We start from the raw sequence: 17707 nt of genomic DNA, 5'->3' as shown, positions 1-17707 counted from the left end.
GAAGACCCCGCGCACACTGATGTACTGAGTATAGTCAAAAGCAGAAGCTTCAGAACAGCATAAGAATAGGCAAGTACGTAATAGACTTTTCCCTAATTTTGTTAAAAAGTCATTTACAATAAACTGAAAAATCTATCCGGTTTATTGCGGCTGCATGAACTTCTAGCATTTGCATCATCCTAGGGCAAAAAATACCAGTTTAATTATGTTCTATAAAGACTTGCCTCCTTGTGATTTGAATGTGCCTTGAGGTCTTTCATTTGATGCCTCCTAGTTCTTGCATTGGAATTCAGTGAACAAGTAGTTGGCTGTACCTGCTTTTCATGGTGTTCCTTATGTTATAATAGGTTTTTCTTATATCTCCTCTCAATCACTTTTTTTCCCCAAGCTGAAGAGTCCAGGCATTCTTAATTGTTCCTTTTGCAAAGTGTGTCTCATAGCTGTAATCATTCGGTTTGTCCTGCCCTGAGACTCTCATGTTCCTCATGTATTCTGAGGAGAACTGTATTCAAAATTGAGGTGAAGCATAGATTTAGGCAGTGGCATATTGACATTTAATTCTGTTCTGCTTTCCTGATAATTATTTTTTGTTTTGCTTTTGTGATTGCTAGCTACCATTTTTTGTTTAGAGCTCACTTTAAGGCCTGTATTTTCTCCAGAGAAATCCGTGTGTAAACCACAGTACTTTTGACAGTTTGTGAAGCCATAGTGCGTTCTAAACTTTGCGTACTTGAGAAGGCAGTTTTACAATACTTGCTTCACTTGGGAATTTCTGTTCTTGATAAATGTGTTGTGTTGGGATAGCCATAGCACATGTGGCACACCTCTTGAAGAGGTAATGGGCAGGGAGAAGAGAGAGAGCAGAGGGAGCTGCACTTGCGCTGCTTGAGCGCTGCAGGCTGGCCATTTATGCAGTGGTAGCATTTGAGAAGCATCAATGCTGTGTGCAAAACAAGAGAGGGACGTGATACCTGTGCATCGGTTAGCTTGACAAGATTTGCAAGCTGTGATTATCCCCTTTTATAGCAGGATACAGTTTTGTGCTGTGCTATTAGCAGCCGCTGCTGTACTGTGCTGTAATATAACACAACTCTTGCTTCCAAAGTGTTGTCCAAGCAATTGGAATTTTTGTACCTTAGCATTAGCAAACTTATGGGAGTCAGGGTGGGCCAAAAAACTTTTGGGCTGAAAGGTAAAAGGAAATCCTGTAGGATGATGGTTTTAAGGATATAAGCAAAGTTTGTAGAGAAAAGTAGCCTTTTTGTTATTAGAGCAGTTGATGAAGTGAGAAAACAGTTAAGTTTTCAGGCATACAGGTTTTTCAGGTCTTACGAATGTGAAAACTTGTTTGTTTTCTCTAATAGTAACGGTTTAGTAATGAGCTTTCAGTAGTTATCTTCCCGTACAGATATAAGCTGATCATTCCTGAAGTGTTTTGTTCTTTTGACAATTTGATATTAATCTGAAAAAATGTGGATTTGTAGTCTTAGAATTGGGTTTTGATATACAAATTGATCAAAACTCTGGAGATTTAAAAATGTGGATTTTTAAACAAACTATTTTTTTAAACAGAGATCTGCTATAAATCATACTATGCCAGATATGTACTAGCTATTAGTGAAAAATGGTCATTGGCCTTTCGATATGGGGTATACCCAAAGAGCATGAGTATGAATTATCTGCTCACTGCAAAAATACAGCTATGCCTGTAGACTGATATTAAATATGTTGCAGTTCCTGAACCATTTTTTTAGAACTTGTGACAGTAGGACAGATGATGCTGAGGGTAAGTTTTCAAAAGGACAATAAATTTTTCTTTCACTGGTCAGTGTTTTCTGTGGGAGGGGTTACATCTTTGTCATGTCCTGTATTTGCGGCATCCTTTGATGCAAGGTAGCTACATAAATCACGTTTTAGTGTCTTGTGCAAAGGAAGAATGATACATTGCATCTGCCTGTAGTTAGAAGTAGTATCTGAATGTGTAGCACTAGCTGTTGAATTTATATATCTTGTGCTCTTATAAACTTAACTAACAATTTTCTGTCCCTACTTAGATTTTGTTTAAATGTGGTTATTATAATTCAGGAGTTAAGTAAACTGTGAATTATGTTTTTAAGGTAATATCTTGGGTGAAGTCCCAGGGGCAAGTATAGTTTAAGAAAAGGGAGAAAGGGGGGGATTAGTGACAAAGATGATGAAAAACTCTTTTGACTGCAGAATGGGAAGGAAAGGGTTAATTTATATTCTATTAGTTTTATTAAAAAAATCTTTGCAATTTGGAAAGAATGCAATCTGTAAATTACTGATATACCACACTGAGGGTTTGCAAGTAAATGGTAGGCAGTGAAGGGAGAGGAAGGAACATTTCACCAATTTATCTGTTTTCTTTGGTAAATCCTGAAAGATCCTATAAAAAGTCTTAGTCACGTCAGGATATTTAGTCTTTTTTAGCACCTGGGGACAACTGCATCAAGGTGACCACAGCCCAAACTCTTGCCGAGAGAGTGCCTGAGATAAATATATGATGCACATCACAAAAATGCGAGGAAGATCAGCTAGAGTAGTTGGAGCAGCCATCCTGAGATCAGTAGTTCTTCTACTTCAAATACAGTGCAACACCAGTGTTATGTCATAGTGAGCCCTGTGCTCTTGATATTTGGACAAGGGGCCTCCCATCAGATTCTAATCCTGTCTCTCCATGTCTTTTAGGAACTCCGTTTCATTTTACTTTGCCAAAGGAGGGGGATGTCATTCAGCCCTTGATGAGCGTAACACCCCCTCTTATTGGCCAGCTTAAAATGGGGCCTAGAAGACACAGCACACCCATCGGTGAGTTTGACCCGAACGGCCCCATTCCACTGTGCAAGCCTGTTCAGAAAGTTTTGATTCTTGATGGCAGGAGGGGAACCTAAACCCAGATGAGTAGAAAACATTGCTGTCCTAAGATGACCCCTTGTCATTCTCCACTTGGTTTCCTCTTTATTTTTTCACCCTAGTTGGTCCCTAGTGAAGGAGTTTGCTTCCTGAGTAATTGGATAGTTTGGAATATATTTTCCTTAAACTCGTACTCCCGGATATACCTTCTTTAGAGGATACAAAAGACCCCTCTGATTAGTGAAAAGAGAGTTTTAAATTAAAAGATGGTTATTCCCAGTATCATCATCTTTTTGCAGGACTTTTAGGTTCGTGAAACATCAGTATGGATTAGCTGAATAAAAGAAAGTGTTTATTTTAGCTTTATTAATAATAATGTATGCTAGTCACAAGCTAAAGATAATACCTTTGTTGCGGAACTTACATGCTTCAAGGTGCTAGAAGGGCCAGACAGGAATTTCCGCTACTGCACCATTGCTAGTAATGCATACAGCAAAGCATCTTTAAAACACAAGTGGGACCTGAACCTTGGTGTAGTGGACCACAATAGCTGCTCTCACTTTTTCTTTTTTCTGTTCTCTTTTCAGTGGATGATAGTTGTCCAGACAGCACTATAGCAACTAGTGATGTAACAGCAGAAGGTACAATGGGGACCAACAACAGTGTCACAGTAGAAAGTGCCATGGTATCAACAGATGCTTTGGAAGCATGCGAGGAAAGAGATTCTGGTGCAGCTCCTGATACTGATGCGAAGCTATCTCTGCGAATGAACCTCATAACCCCTGCGAACGATGGCAGCGAGGAGTCCCTGCCGTTCAGCTTGGAAAGTAAGAGAATGGAATGGGACTGGGAACAGAAAGGTTTACCCTAACTTGAACTTGTTCAGCGGCATTCCCTGAGAAGGTCTCGTCTCAAGCTTCTGAAGTCTTTCTTTCTTTCTTTTTTATGCAATGCTTTAAGCAAGGATGGAGTGAGAGGAGAGGCCTCTGTTCTGAGCAAAGGTATCTCCAGTAGACTAAAATTATGATGTGGAGTGGCTGGCAGCATTCTTGGACAGGAACTGAGTTATATTTAGGAGGAAACCAATATTAAAAATATAATCTGGAGAAGTTTTGACTGTGTTTTAATCAGAAGAGTGACATTTAGTGTAATATTCTAAAACCTGTGCAAGCTGTGGACCACAGTGAGGAGCTGGAGCAGGGGAAGCCAGGTATCTTTCCTTCAGGGCAGTCAGCCTTTCTAGCTGCTGTGAGTGCATGGGGGGGCTGGAAATGGGAAGGAGGCTGTTCAGATGTGACACCGACTTGTTCTTCCCTCTCAGAGCCTACAGACAGTGAAAGGAAAGATGGATCCTCTGTTGTGGCTGGTGCTCCTCCCAGGTAACTGAGACTCATTGCTATGCAGAAAGGTTCAATACAAAAGTCTTTGTAGATTGTCTGCTCATTAGCAACAGCAGGGATAAAATAAAATGAGACCTTGAAGCGAGGAGCTATTTTAAGAGGAGCCATGGCATTAACTCCCTAGCTCTTACGGTGTGTTTTGTGTACCTAGACTTGGTGCCGCACATGCTGTTCCACTGTAGACTGTGCTTCACTTTTAAATCTTATTTTGTCCCTTTTGATTATAGTCAAAGTAGAAATTTGTGTTAGTCCAAAATGCCATGTGCACTATCCACTTCAAATTTCAAGTAAGCATTTTTCTGCACAGCTCTTGAGGTGTTTTGAAAGAGAATATTCTTTTTGCTGAGGCTCATAGAAATGTAACTAACCAAGTGAGTAGTATACTGAGATCATAGTTAACATGTTGACCAGCATTTAAGTGTTCCCCTTGTTCTTTCTGTGTGTGTTTGTTTACCTGTTAGCTGCACTTAAGGAGTATGTTTTGGGGCCAGGCTGGCTGCAGTGTGCTGTATTTGCACAGTGCCTAACATGGCTTGTTTTGAGGAATATGGTTCTAAGTACTAAGACCCGAGACAGAAGGTAGGGACCTGTGCTCATCTGACTGAAGTATAATGGTTTGAAACAATGGTAAGATTCTAAAATAAACTCAGTTATCGGTTGTCACAGGATTGTGTGCTGGATGGTAATCATGTCTCACTGAGAATATGTAGCCTTTATAGGTACAAGTTGAATTTGACTTGTTTTTATAGCTGTCATTTCCAATATTTTTGTTGTCTTAGGAGGATTCTGACAAGCTTTAAATGATCTAATGGTTACCCCTACTGGTTATGGAAGGTAGAGGCCATTAAAGTTTATGATAGTGCTGACACTTTCTACTCTACATTTAGTGGAATTATTGATTCTGTTGGTTGTGAGGGTTTCCAAAGAGATGATAGGAATGCTTATGCAATTGTTCTTGATCCTGAGACTATCTTGATCCTTATTCTGTGGCCGTATAAATCAGCAAACTCAATACTAGTTGAGTTTGGGTGGTTTTGTTTTTCCAAGTGGCGAGAGAATTTTATTTTTCTGACAGGGAATTGTTCTGTTTCTGATGTGTGTGTGGTTTTTGTTTGTTTGTTTTCTTAATCTGCTAGCTCCCAGAAGTCATCATCTGTGTTTAGTCGTGTTTGTGAAGTTCGGCGAGAGGATGAGGCCAGATGTCATGGTCTCTCTACTTCTCCGTTTAGGTAACTACTCTCAGTCGTTGCCTTCCAGTCTTCGTTGGGCTTACATACACATGTGCGTTTCTTATGTCAACAAAAAAAAATCCACTAGGTCATTGCTTTTGGGTAATCTAAAAGGTTGTGGGTAACAGGGTACAAGTGGTATCGGTATTGTATGCTTGTATGAGTCTCAAATGGTAATTAGTTAATCTGTCTTCACTGTGTGAAGCTTTTAAAAAGCTTTTAAAAGCTGATGGCGATAAGGTTGCAAGTTGAAGTATTAGGTGTAGGAATCTTCTACTTCAGACTCCTCCAAGTCTCCCAAGTCCATGAACGAAGCTAATGGGTGTTTCTGACAAAGGTTCAGTGTGTGATCCCACGTATACCCGATAATGCTGTGACTAGACAGAGAAATTAGAGTGAAAACATGGGATGGCATTCACGTTCGTGCTGCTGCCTTTTCTTCCCAGGTCTGGTTATGATTGTTTCAAGCTACTGTAGCAGCTTCAAGGATGGCATGACTTCCCAGAAGTGTTTTGCATAGTTGGTGCCTAATATGTGGAGCGTAGGTCATAGGGTGCATTACTATTTTTTTCAAAGGCTTTAGAGTTGCTAGTTCTTCTAGGTGTCAACCCTTCTCTTTGCAGCTAGGTGAGTCAGTTGAGGGATGTCAGAAGTTTATTTTGTGCTTTGAAAGCTCACCGAGTGAATTTTGTGCAATTCTACAAAGGAAGTGATGACTGACAGTTTTTCTTAAAAAGCTTTCACTTGAGTGCAGAATAATGGTCTTGCTTTTTTGATCTCTAATGCTGATCTGTATATAACTGGTTTGCAGGGGTAATCTATTCAGTATTCCTGGCACACAAGAAGATAAGGAACTGTGTAAAAGTCCTGGTAAATGGCAACACCAGCAGCACAAGGCAGAAGACAATAGTGAGCAGGTCCAAATTCCAAAGCAGTTGCAGCTGGACTGCAATCAACAGCCTTCTCGTGCAGACGAAGTTGAATCTGTGCAGGCTGGTATTGTAAGCACTCAGGCAGAAGAAGGGGAAAGAGTGCCAAAGAAACCGAGTAAGGCTGTGACAACTGAAGAGCAGGTCGAAGGCCGAGAGAGGTGGGAAAACACCAATAACAAAGGGATTCAAACTGCAGCAGATTTTCTTTTTGCCCTGACAACTGTTACAACAGCAACACAAACAGCAAAAGAACTTTTTGGACAGGTGGAAGTGGGAACTAGTATGTCTGGACAAAGACCTGACCAACAAGATGCAAAGATACAAACTGAGGAGAGTGGGGAGAAACTTGTGAATGCCTCTGGAGAGGACACAGACTCTCTGCACAGCCAGGTAGGATGAAGGCTGCTTGTGTTTAGTTTTACTGCTTTAGATGAGGTAAATATTCCTGTGGTCAGTTAATGACTTAGGGTAGTTTCCCTGACAATAAGTGAAAAAAAATGCAGAGCAACAGTGCTACTTTAAAATGTAAGTGTCACAAGCTTTCCTGGATGAGCTTTAAACAAATGCTAAGGTAGCAGTACTCAGGTGACAGAGTAGGTTTAGGAAATAAATATCTCTTCATTTTGGAGGCACAGTAGATGATTTTTTTGAAATATGACAGCTGATTTTTTTTTTTGGTGTGCAGATATGGTTAAAGTTATTAAAAAAACAACAACAACAAAAAACTATACCTTCTGTTGGATAGACATGGAAGTTGCAGTAGATTTTGAATGAAAGGTTTGATGCTTCTTACTTTGCACCAACCAACTTTTGACAGCTTATTCTGCCACTCCATCCAGTGAGAATAGATAAACACACTAGGGGAGAGCTCCTCCAGAGAAACCACTTCAAGTGTCCCTGGTGAATTGTCATCTTGAAATAAGTGCAGAACAAGGTGAATAACTTCAAATTAGTATATCAGAAAGTTCGCATAGTTGAGAAGAATCTTTGTTTCAGAGCTGCAAAATGGTGGTTTTTAAATTTGAATTAAGAATAGTACATTTTCTGGAAAGTTTTAGGTTGCAAGGCCAATAATACACAGTACTACAATGATGAGTTATGTTTTCAGGGTCCACTGAATGAAAGCAGTATCAGAAGTCATGCTAAGCAAGTGTGCAGTTTCCTCTTACACCAGTTAATTTTTTCCTCTTCCAACCTCCACCTTCCCCTTCTCCCAAGGCAGTCATCAAAATGTGTTGTCTGATAATCTTTGAACAGTTCTCCTCTGTTCAGGGTCTTTCGTCTTATTGTTTCTAACATGCAACAAGATGCAGATGCTAAGAGATTCTTTGCCACTTGAGCAGCACCATTTGTTTCTAGTGGTCACTGACTTAAAGCTCTTAGGTTAGCTGTTTCATTTGACACCCACTATAGGTATTTCTGCACATTTTGTCCAAAAGTATTTGGGGCTTAGGAATGGTACCATCTTCTATATGAGAATCTAGAAGAAACTGTCCCATGAGAACTGAACTACCAGGCAGATCCTGTTTGAATGTAGCTATTTCCTGTTAATAAAGCATGAAAAAAAAAAAACCCATGCTGCAAATGTATCCTTACCCAGAGGATATCTGCTTTTGGCTGTGATATTTTTTTTTTGTTTTTGATTTATTCTGCTATTACAGAGAGAGGAGGAATTTAACCTTCTTCACCCACCCAGAGGCCGGGTTCAACATCGTCATGTACGAACTATTCGAGAAGTACGCACTGTGGTTACGCGTGTCATCACAGACATCTACTACGTAAACGGCGCAGAAGTGGAGCGAAAGGTAGTTGAGGTAAGTTCTTGTTTCCAGGGCTAAATGTAATTGATACATGGGCAGAAAAACAAAATAAATTCAGATGAGAATGTGTTGCACCTGCAGTGAACAATCCAACCTGCTTTTCTCCATCAGTGAACATGTAGGGTGCGTAGCGCATGTTGTAAGCTGTGTATATGTTGCTGGCGTATTTCCTACCTGTTTTGTCTTTGAAAGATATTCTGTTATCTTTTCTTATTTAAGGAGACTTTATTATCCTCTTCCAATTATTTTAAAATTCTTGGGGAGGTTGTCAGAAAAAGGATTTCAAAATGAATAAGAATTCTGTTGGGTTGGCAAGGATCACTTCTACCATTTAAATCTAAATATGTAAGATAACTTTGTCCTCTAGCCTGTCCTGGCCTATTCTGCAACTCAGTGGCACTGACAGAGCCCCCTCAATCTTTGATCCGTATAGACTCTCTCTGAGTGGTTTATCTTCTGTTTCACAAATGTGGTTTCAACTTTTCTGTGCTCTTGTATGGTGACCATTTGTCATCCTCTCTTTTCTTACAAGGAGACTGAGGAGCCTGTAGTGGAGTGCCAGGAGTCTGAGACTGACACCTCCTCCTCTAGAAATGCAGTGGGCTCATCACTGACCTCAGGAGACCTTGGCGATGTCAGCTCCTTCTCGTCCAAGGCCTCAAGCCTCCACCGCACATCCAGTGGAGCAAGCAGCGGTCACTCTGCCGCGCAAAGCAGCAGCAACTCGGGGCGAGGAACTGAGGCTATCAAAGGGAAAGCGTGTGGGATGGAAACTGGAGAGTTTGCTTTACCTGTTGGTAGAGGCATCTTAGGAAAACTAAGGTACCAGCAGAGCTTTGGGAAATGAAGAGTAGATACTTTGTAAAAGTGAACAGCTGACTTGGGTGGAACGTGAAGGGGGTAGACCTTAAACCAATAATTTTCTGGCTTGATACACAAAAATGAGGAAGTAGTCTTTGCTTTCCTATCTGTCCTTTCTGAAAGAGTAGACAGTGTTTCCTTACTCTTGACAGTTTAGCAGTGAAGAGGCATTTTTTTTTCCATCCAGTCAAATCACAATGAAAAATTGGGCAGTATAATGAACATGTAGCTTTTTTTTTTTTTTTTCCAAACAGTTAACTGAACTAATTCATGCTGTAGTCCTAGGAAAGGAGTTGGTCAGCCAGCATCTCCTCTCAGGGTTAGACAGACCGGAGCACTTCCTTGTGAGGAAGATGAAGACTCTCTGCTTGGCACTCGTCAGGGCGGAAGAGCACCAGTGACACCTCGTGGGCGAGGAAAACGAGGCCGTCCACCATCACGAGCAACTGGAACAAGGTATCCCAGGAAAGGAGACTAATCTAAACTTTATTGTAAAGGAAGGGAATGGGGAACTGGTATCTTAATGTAACAAAGAAAAAGAAGTGGAGTATTTTAAAGAGCTATTTTTTCAGAGGTAGCATGTAGAAGCTGCAGGCCTCTCACCTGACTATTCTATGGCTATTAGCTGCTTTTCCTGATCTTTCTGGGGCTACTTTTCTTTCTTCTACAGAGATTTAACTGGATTGCCTGGTGTGGAGAATCTCTCAACTACAGCATCACCTGAGGAAAAATCCTTTACTCGTACAGTTCGCCTGCCAGATGGAGGGGAGAAATCCGATGCTGCAGGCTTATGTGCTTTACGTCGAAGTGATTCTCCAGAAATCCCATTACAAGTGGTGGCTGGTCCTTCTGACTGTGTGGACTCATCCTCTGGAAGCAGCTTTGTGGGCCTCAGGGTTGTAGCAAAGTGGTCCTCAAATGGCTACTTCTATTCTGGGATGATTACCCAAGATGTTGGGGCAGGAAAATACAAACTGCTCTTTGATGATGGGTATGAATGTGATGTGCTAGGAAAAGATATTTTGCTCTGTGACCCTATCCCACTGGAGACTGAGGTGACTGCGCTCTCAGAGGATGAGTACTTCAGTGCAGGTAAGAGCAGTACTCACAATCAATTCTTGGCTTCTCCAGGTTGCCTGATCCAGTGGGAGATGGTGCTTTTCCAGGAGGATGAGAAACCTGGAAGCCTAGTTGGTAAACAACTGTCATTTGCTGTTTTGTCAGGTGTAGTGAAAGGACACCGGAAAGAGTCTGGTGAGCTGTATTATTGCATTGAAAAGGAAGGCCAGAGGAAGTGGTACAAACGGATGGCTGTTATTCTGTCTCTGGAACAAGGAAATAAGCTCCGGGAGCAGTTTGGCCTAGGTCCTTATGAACCTGTCACTCCTTTGACCAAGGCAGCTGACATCAGCCTTGGTAAGAGGAGGCTGCGCTGAGCTCTTGTGTGTAGTTTGAAGACCTTGCATTCTGTATCTTGTGGCTTTGAAATATTTCTGTTTCCTTGTCTGAATATCTGTGTCTAGATCCTTCTGGGTATTCAGTAATACTTTCAGAGTTGAGTGGGAATTACTTAAGAATTGCGCTGAACCAGATAAAAGGCCCATCTAGTTCTGTGGACTGCCTCAGACTGCAACTTTTCCTAATTTACTGCGCAAGATTGGACTCTCTTCCATGTAAAAGAAAACCTTTTAAAATTTAAGGGAAATGCTCAGGTGAACATAAATACAAAATTGAGAGCAAAACAAAATCTAATGTGCTGTTTGGTCTAGACTTTATAATGAGATCTTTGAGATGCTTTTCTTAGTGTGTGTCAGTCAAGGATTTGCTCAAATAGGAAAAAAAAGTCAGAAAATGAGTGTTTTTTAGCAACTGCTTTGGGTGATGAAGTAACTTTTACAGATCAGTCTGCTGATACAGCAGGTTAGCCAAATTTCTTGTAGCTGAGTTTTCCTTGCTTGCTTTGTGTGAGATCACAGCAGAGTCAACTTTGGCTTTTTAGAATATCGCCTAGACTCCTACTACTTCAGTTTAGTACAGCTTTGTCAGTTCTCCCTCCCAAATTCATACGTTACTCATTCAGCCACTCAGAGTTGCAGAGCTTGAGGAGCCATGGGCAGGTGTACAGGCTGGTGGCTCACTAAGAATGGAAGCAGAGAAGCAAGTTTTAGAATGATGGTTGCACAGTCATTCTTTTCCACATTCAAGCTCTTACCCTGGGTCAACACTATTTAGTTTAGTCCTTATTTATTAAAGAATTGAACTGTCTTGTGTTTACTGCTAATGAAAATAATTATGTTGACAGTTATCTTGGGTGTGCAGATGTTGGCTTATGTGTCTATCAAATGTCTGGCAGCACAAGTCAAGCAAATTATGCCATGGCCACATGCTGTGTATGCCTGTTTAAGTGACACTGTATGAAAGAAGCACAAGTATTTTCTTTAAAAGGGAACAAGTGCTTGCAGAGAGATGACTGAAAGTGGCGTGCTTCTAATGTAGTGATGATTGCAGTGCTCACTTACAGGTGGTGGGTGACTGCTGTGGTACTGATTGCTCAGTGGTACTGTGAGGAAGAGAGACTGGCAAGATGCAGGACCTGAGGAGAAAGATGTACACGCAAGACTTTCTACTCTTTTCTGTCAGGTGGTGATAGTATGTCCCTGCTAGGTACTTTGAAGCTTAGCAGTCTCAGGACAGATATGTAGGATGAATGATTATGGTGTTAGATGACAGCTGGTGACCAGTCACTGCGTACTGTGTTACAGATAACCTCGTGGAGGGGAAGCGGAAGCGGCGTAACCTTGGGTCTCCCAGCACTTCCAGCAGTAGCACAACTCCTACTCGTAAAGGGCTGGACAGTCCACGAACCTCACTGGGAATGCTATCTGGGAAGAGGAAACTTGTTGCTTCTGAAGATGAGAGAGTACCAGCTAAACGTGGGCGCAAGTCAACAGCAGGAAAGCCTGGTGAGAACCTTGTTTTCTGCTCTTAAACTGATCATCAGCCTTTTTTTTTTAATCTCGTTGATATTTTTGTAGTTGATCCTTCTGCTTCCCATCAGCAAAAAGCAGATTAAGTACCTCTTTGCTTGGCAGGGTTTGAGACCGATTCTCTTTGTCTTTTGGAAATGTCCTTTGCGACATTGTTCTGATCTTAATGCTGTGATTTGCTTCTGTCCTTGTTTATATTGGTTAGTCAGTTCTGAAATACTTAGCTTTTAAGACGTACTGCTGGGGAGGGACCCTTTGTTTGAGAACGCTGACAGACTGGCAAACACTGTCCTGTTAGTTATTCAGCATGTGATTTGAAGATCCTTTGCAACCATAGAGGTAAAAGATCCCTATCTAATCTAATTTATGGCTGTCTTGATTTTTCTCTGTCTATGCTAGTAAAATAATAAAAATTGAACATAATATAAATTCTTCCTGGGGTCTTTCTGCTGAACATTATTTTTGAGATTCACAGTGCCTTTTTTTTTTTTTTTTCCTCTCCACAGGAGCTGTGAGAGCAGTAGAGTTTGTGAGCACCTGTGAAAGTGTAGATGCTGTAAACCCCCCAGTACTGGAGGACCATCATGGCCCACTGCCTCACAACAAGACCCTCTTTTTGGGCTATGCCTTTCTTCTCACCATGGCAACACCAAGTGACAAATTGGTCAATCGTCAGAAGCCATCAGATGGTCCTGCAGGGAGTAGTGAGGAAGAAGAAGGTGAGATCAGTCTTCCCCATTGCATTTCCAAGTGGAACCATGTGGCTTTAGGAAAAAGGCTGGATGCTATCTGATCAGTCATTTGTGTGAGTGTGGTTTTTCTTTTTTACTGCTTAGTTCAAGAGGTATTAGGCACTTTGAAGAAAGGAGTTAATGCTTAGATTGAAATGTAGCAAGCATCAGTGATGATTACAGGACTGTTCAGGCAGTTGAAAAGTGAAAATTAGCAAGTATGAGAAGGCTATCAGAGATACGAGATAGTGCTGAGGACGTAAAAGCATGGCTAGGTGGTTCCAGTTTGCCTTTGCTGTGGTGGTGTTTCATTCAGCGTGATCAAAGCCACAACATGTTCACTTGGCTGGGTTGGCCAGTGTTTTTCTCGCTTTCTTGCTGCCTTATTTTTTGGTGTCTCCTGAGGGTTTCCTCTAGATGTTCCTGGGGTAAAAGACAGGGGTCTGTCCTGTTCAGCGTCTGTTCAGTGAGGGCTCTGTAGACTCAGGAGAATATGGATATGAGCATATTTTAGCCATAGATTTAACTTTCTCTTTCTGCTGTAGAATTTTCAGAGATGACTCCGTACAACAAGCATTACATAGCACAGCAGCTGCGAGCAGGAGCTGGCTATATCCTGGAAGACTTCAATGAAACACAAGTAAGAGCTTGCAGAGCAACTTAAAGTCATAGAATCACAGATTAGTCAAGGCTACAAGAGACCTATGGAGATCTAGTCCAACACCTCTTCTTAAAGCTGGATCAGTTAGAGCAGGTTGCTCAGGACCTTGTTCAGTTGTTTTTTGAATATGCACAAGAATGAGGGCTCTATAGGCTCTCTGGGCAGCTTGTTTCAATGTTTGACCACTCTCAGAAAGGTTTTTTTTCTTATGTTTAAGTGGAATTCCCTGTATTTCAGTCCATGCCCATTGCTTCTTGTCCTTTTACTGGATACCACTGAGAAGAGCATGGATCCACACTCACCATGTCCTCCCATCAGATGTTTATACACATATTGATAAGATCCCCTTTAGCTTTCTCTTTAGCTTTCTGTTTTCGAGGCTCAAAAATCGTGGTGCTCTCAGCCTTTCCTTGCATGTCAGATGCTCCAGTTTCTTAATCATCTCAGGGCCCTTTGCTGAACCTGCTGTTTTATGTTCATGTCTCTCTTCTGCTGGGTGTACATAGTAATCATGATGTGGTCTCATGAGTGCTGAGCAGAGGGGAAGATCCACCTCCTTTGACCTGCTGTCAGTGCTGCTCTTAATGTGATCCAGGATGCTGCTGGCTGCCTTTGCTGCAATGGCACTTTGCTGGCTCATGGTCAACTGCTCATCCAGAAAGATGTGGTGGAGATATATGCATGCATGCACGCATGTGTATCTATACACTTACATACATATACATACATGAGCTGGCTGTTTCCTATCAAAATTTAATTTTAGCTGCTTTTGCAGCTTGTGGTGGGCCTACCTAGCTAATGCTAATTACCATGCAAAATGGTAGCAAGGAAGATATATTTGCAACAAATTCAGATTACCAGTATTAAAAAAAAAAAAAAGAGAAAGAAAGAAAGAAAAATAATATGGATCAATTAATCTGAAAGACCCGAAATAACACTGCTGGAAGACTGAGCCATATTGCAGCTGGTGAAGAGTTGAATGATAATATTTTAGTCACACCAATCAATAATACTGTTTTCTATAAAGAAGTTTTTTCAAGTGTGCTGCTGACTTTGTGGGGACAAACCATCCAGTTTGTCTAATAACTGAAACAGATTATCCTTAAGTGTATGTGAATAATTTGACCTAATCCTGTGTGAATACCGAATTTAAGTAAAAGTGGCACCAGAAGCAGTTATAATTATTGGTTTGCAAATATGGTAGTTGAAGAGCTCTATCTGCAAAGGTACAATCATGCATTCATGGGCATGGTGTGTATAGGTTGTGGGTGTGGTTTTGTTTCTGTTTTTTTGTTTGCCTTTTTTTTTTCTCCTCCTTAGTCAAAATGTAAGGAAAATAACAATTAATTCAAGGTAATTAATGACCCATGGAGGTAACATAGGACAGGAAAGTATTAAGCTATGTTCTCATTGTTATGGACAGATCTAAATTGTTTGATTCTGTGTACTTATTTACAATACAAGGCATATAAATTTGAACATGTAGGCACATATGTACAGATGATACAGTGATGCTGAGAGGAATTTACAAGCAATGATGACTCCCTGGGATGAGCCTATTTTCTGCTTGGTTCAGTCATAAGCAAAACCAGAACAACATCCTATAAATTGCAAGAATGATAGATTTAAGTGTGGGGTTTTGGTTTTGTTTGTTTTATTTTGCTTGCTTTACTCTAAATTGGAAAGTAAGGCTAAATTTTTCTTTTTCTAACGGAGAAGATAAGTTGCCCTTAGAACAACTTGCCTGAGGATATAGAAGATTTTCTAGTAGTAAGTCAGAACCTAAAAGATGAATTTCCTCCTCTGTCTCACCTGGAGGAAATTTATATGATACGTAAATTACTAGGCAGAGTGTTTTTGCTTGTGTACTGCATGACTTAGAGTAGGTAGTCATTTTAGTTGCTTCTGGCCTCATGATCTGTTAGTTTAATTCATTTTTTTCATGTAGTACAGCTGTAAAACTCCTAGTTTTGATAAGTTTCTACTTGAAAGGGTTTACTGGCAGGATTCTTTCAGTGCAAGCACTATGTCTCTCCTATTTACATGTCTTTTATCTGCCCTGTAGTGTAACGCAGCATATCAGTGTCTCTTAATTGCGGACCAGCATTGTCAAACTCGGACGTATTTACTGTGCCTTGCCAGAGGGATCCCTTGTGTGTCTCATATCTGGGTCCATGACAGCTGTCATGCTAACCATCTTCAAAACTATCGTAATTACCTTTTGCCAGCTGGTTATAGTCTCCAAGAACAAAAGCTGCTGGAATGGTAAGTGCCAAATAATCATGATCTGAATACACAGGCTGATGATTTAAATAAGGACAGAACTGTTAGCTTGGAAGGCTCTTGACTGCTTACAAGGACTGAAGGTGTCCCTAGTACTACTCCCCACATTTGGTTTTCCATATGGGAACAGCACCTCTTTCTTGGTTTTACAGTGACATCTAATGCAAAGGTAGAATTGGTTGTCTTCTACAAAAAGGCAGTCTCTCCTGGGAAATACCAGAGGAGGGTTTCGATCTCCTCGTAAGAAGGACCTAGTACAGGCAAGACTTTCCACATCCTTGCCTGACTCTAGTAATTGCTCTGATGTGGATCAAAGGAGATGCTACTTCTTTACATATTTTGAAAGCAGCTTCTGCATTTTCTGCAGAATCTAATCCAGTAGGTTTGCCCTGAGAGAATATCTGTCACATCGAACCCATCAAACAAGGTAAGTTTGGTAAGTAAGGGAAGTTTGTGGATGGCCGTGGGCTACTGTGCAGAACACTGATGCCTACCTGTTTTGCCCTGTCAAAACTGAGGCATTTTGGATATATGCAGAAAAGGTGGCTCAGGACTAGGGAGATGAGTCTAACTTTGGATGTTTGGCCCCCACATCCCTTCCAGATGGTATTTTGGGTCTAGGTCTGTTTTCCTTTCTAGAAACAGAGGATAGTTGCTCCAGGAATTTCAGAGGATGGGTAAGAGGACAATTCACTGCACAATATTCAAGAAACCACATGAGAGTCAGTCAAGTGATCAGATCAGGGTCTCCAAAGTAATGCTGCCTCCAGTTTCCTATCCAAGGTTCCTAGCAGTCTTCATCTTTTTTTTTTTTTTTTTCCAGGCACCCACGAGAAAATCCATTCCATAACTTGAAGGTTCTCCTGGTGTCAGACCAGCAGGAGAACTTCCTGGATCTGTGGTCTGAAATCCTCATGACAGGGGGAGCAGCATCTGTTAAACAGCATTACTCAAACACTCATAACAAAGGTACTCATTGACCAGCCTCCTTTAGTCTCTTGTGCTTAGTGGGTGGGAATCCTCTCATCTCTGATAGGATGCATTATAAGGATGTCCCCAAGAATAAAGGAACGCAAAGTATGGGGCACTGGTAGATACTGGTTTTCTGCTAGAATGTGATCTAGGAGATGCTTCTTTACTACGGCATATGTTTACCTGGAAATGTAGGATGTGGGCAGTTGGCCTCCAGCCTATATTAAACAGGAGAAAACTTAGTCCTGAGTTGCTCCCAGGCCTTCTGCGGGGCACTAAGTTTTCTCTTACTTGTCCCCTGAACTCCCAGGTGCACACTCAGCTGTCTCTTTCCTCCTGCTATGGGATGGAGGCCCTGGTAGTCACAGGCTAGTCAGGCTTCTTATCTTTTGCCCATAATGTTGGCTACTGGGTTTCTGTTAGTTAATTTCTATCTTGACTAGAGTGAATCCTTTACTTAAAAGGTGCAGTCTTGTTGTAGAGCATGCCTGTACAAGAATTCTCTGACTAGGAATGAGAGGAGATGGAAGAGAGTAGTGAAACCACACTGATATCTGCACCTTTTCTCTTTCAAATCTGATACATCCCTGTCTTTCCTCCTGTGCAGATATTGCTTTGGGTGTTTATGACGTGGTGGTGACTGATTTTTCCTGCCCAGCTGGTCTCTTGAAGTGTGCAGAAGCATTACGGCTGCCTGTTGTGTCGCAAGAGTGGGTGATCCAGAGCCTTATTGCTGGGGAGAGAGTAGGCTACAGCAAGCATCCAAAATACAAACACGATTATGTCCCCCACTAAACAAGCCTTTGCCCTGCCCACCCTCTGTTGTGCAGACTGTTTTAATCAGGTTTTAAATGTGTGTGTAATTGAACAATGTGCATGGATTACTGTATATAGTTTTATTTGCTGGACTTTTATGATGTAATAAATGTTAAATCTCTTGTGGTAATCTTGTGGTAA

The 17707-nt window shown here is 41.3% G+C and overlaps 1 protein-coding gene across 2 annotated transcripts in view; it reads left to right on the top strand.

Moving 5' to 3' along the window:
• Nucleotides 1-17687, top strand: part of TP53BP1 (tumor protein p53 binding protein 1) — a 31680-nt gene extending 13993 nt beyond the window's left edge. For both annotated transcript variants that reach the window (XM_088529752.1, XM_010226063.2), the window contains 16 exons: nt 2710-2829; nt 3462-3701; nt 4196-4253; nt 5411-5503; nt 6315-6825; nt 8097-8249; nt 8788-9077; nt 9396-9572; nt 9787-10208; nt 10341-10532; nt 11879-12079; nt 12610-12822; nt 13380-13474; nt 15561-15760; nt 16602-16747; nt 17358-17687. In XM_088529752.1, the coding sequence (XP_088385878.1) occupies nt 2710-2829; nt 3462-3701; nt 4196-4253; nt 5411-5503; nt 6315-6825; nt 8097-8249; nt 8788-9077; nt 9396-9572; nt 9787-10208; nt 10341-10532; nt 11879-12079; nt 12610-12822; nt 13380-13474; nt 15561-15760; nt 16602-16747; nt 17358-17545 (3299 nt within the window). In that variant the 3' untranslated portion in view covers nt 17546-17687. The remainder of the gene's footprint in view (nt 1-2709; nt 2830-3461; nt 3702-4195; nt 4254-5410; nt 5504-6314; nt 6826-8096; nt 8250-8787; nt 9078-9395; nt 9573-9786; nt 10209-10340; nt 10533-11878; nt 12080-12609; nt 12823-13379; nt 13475-15560; nt 15761-16601; nt 16748-17357) is intronic.
• The last annotated feature ends 20 nt before the right edge of the window (nt 17688-17707 follow it).

The sequence above is a fragment of the Tinamus guttatus genome, unplaced genomic scaffold (genome assembly GCF_059628265.1).
Source record: "Tinamus guttatus ecotype Peru unplaced genomic scaffold, ASM5962826v1 Tinamus_guttatus_pri_ptg000004l, whole genome shotgun sequence".
Classification (NCBI taxonomy): Eukaryota; Metazoa; Chordata; class Aves; order Tinamiformes; family Tinamidae; genus Tinamus; species Tinamus guttatus.
This window is presented reverse-complemented; position numbering and strand designations above follow the sequence as displayed.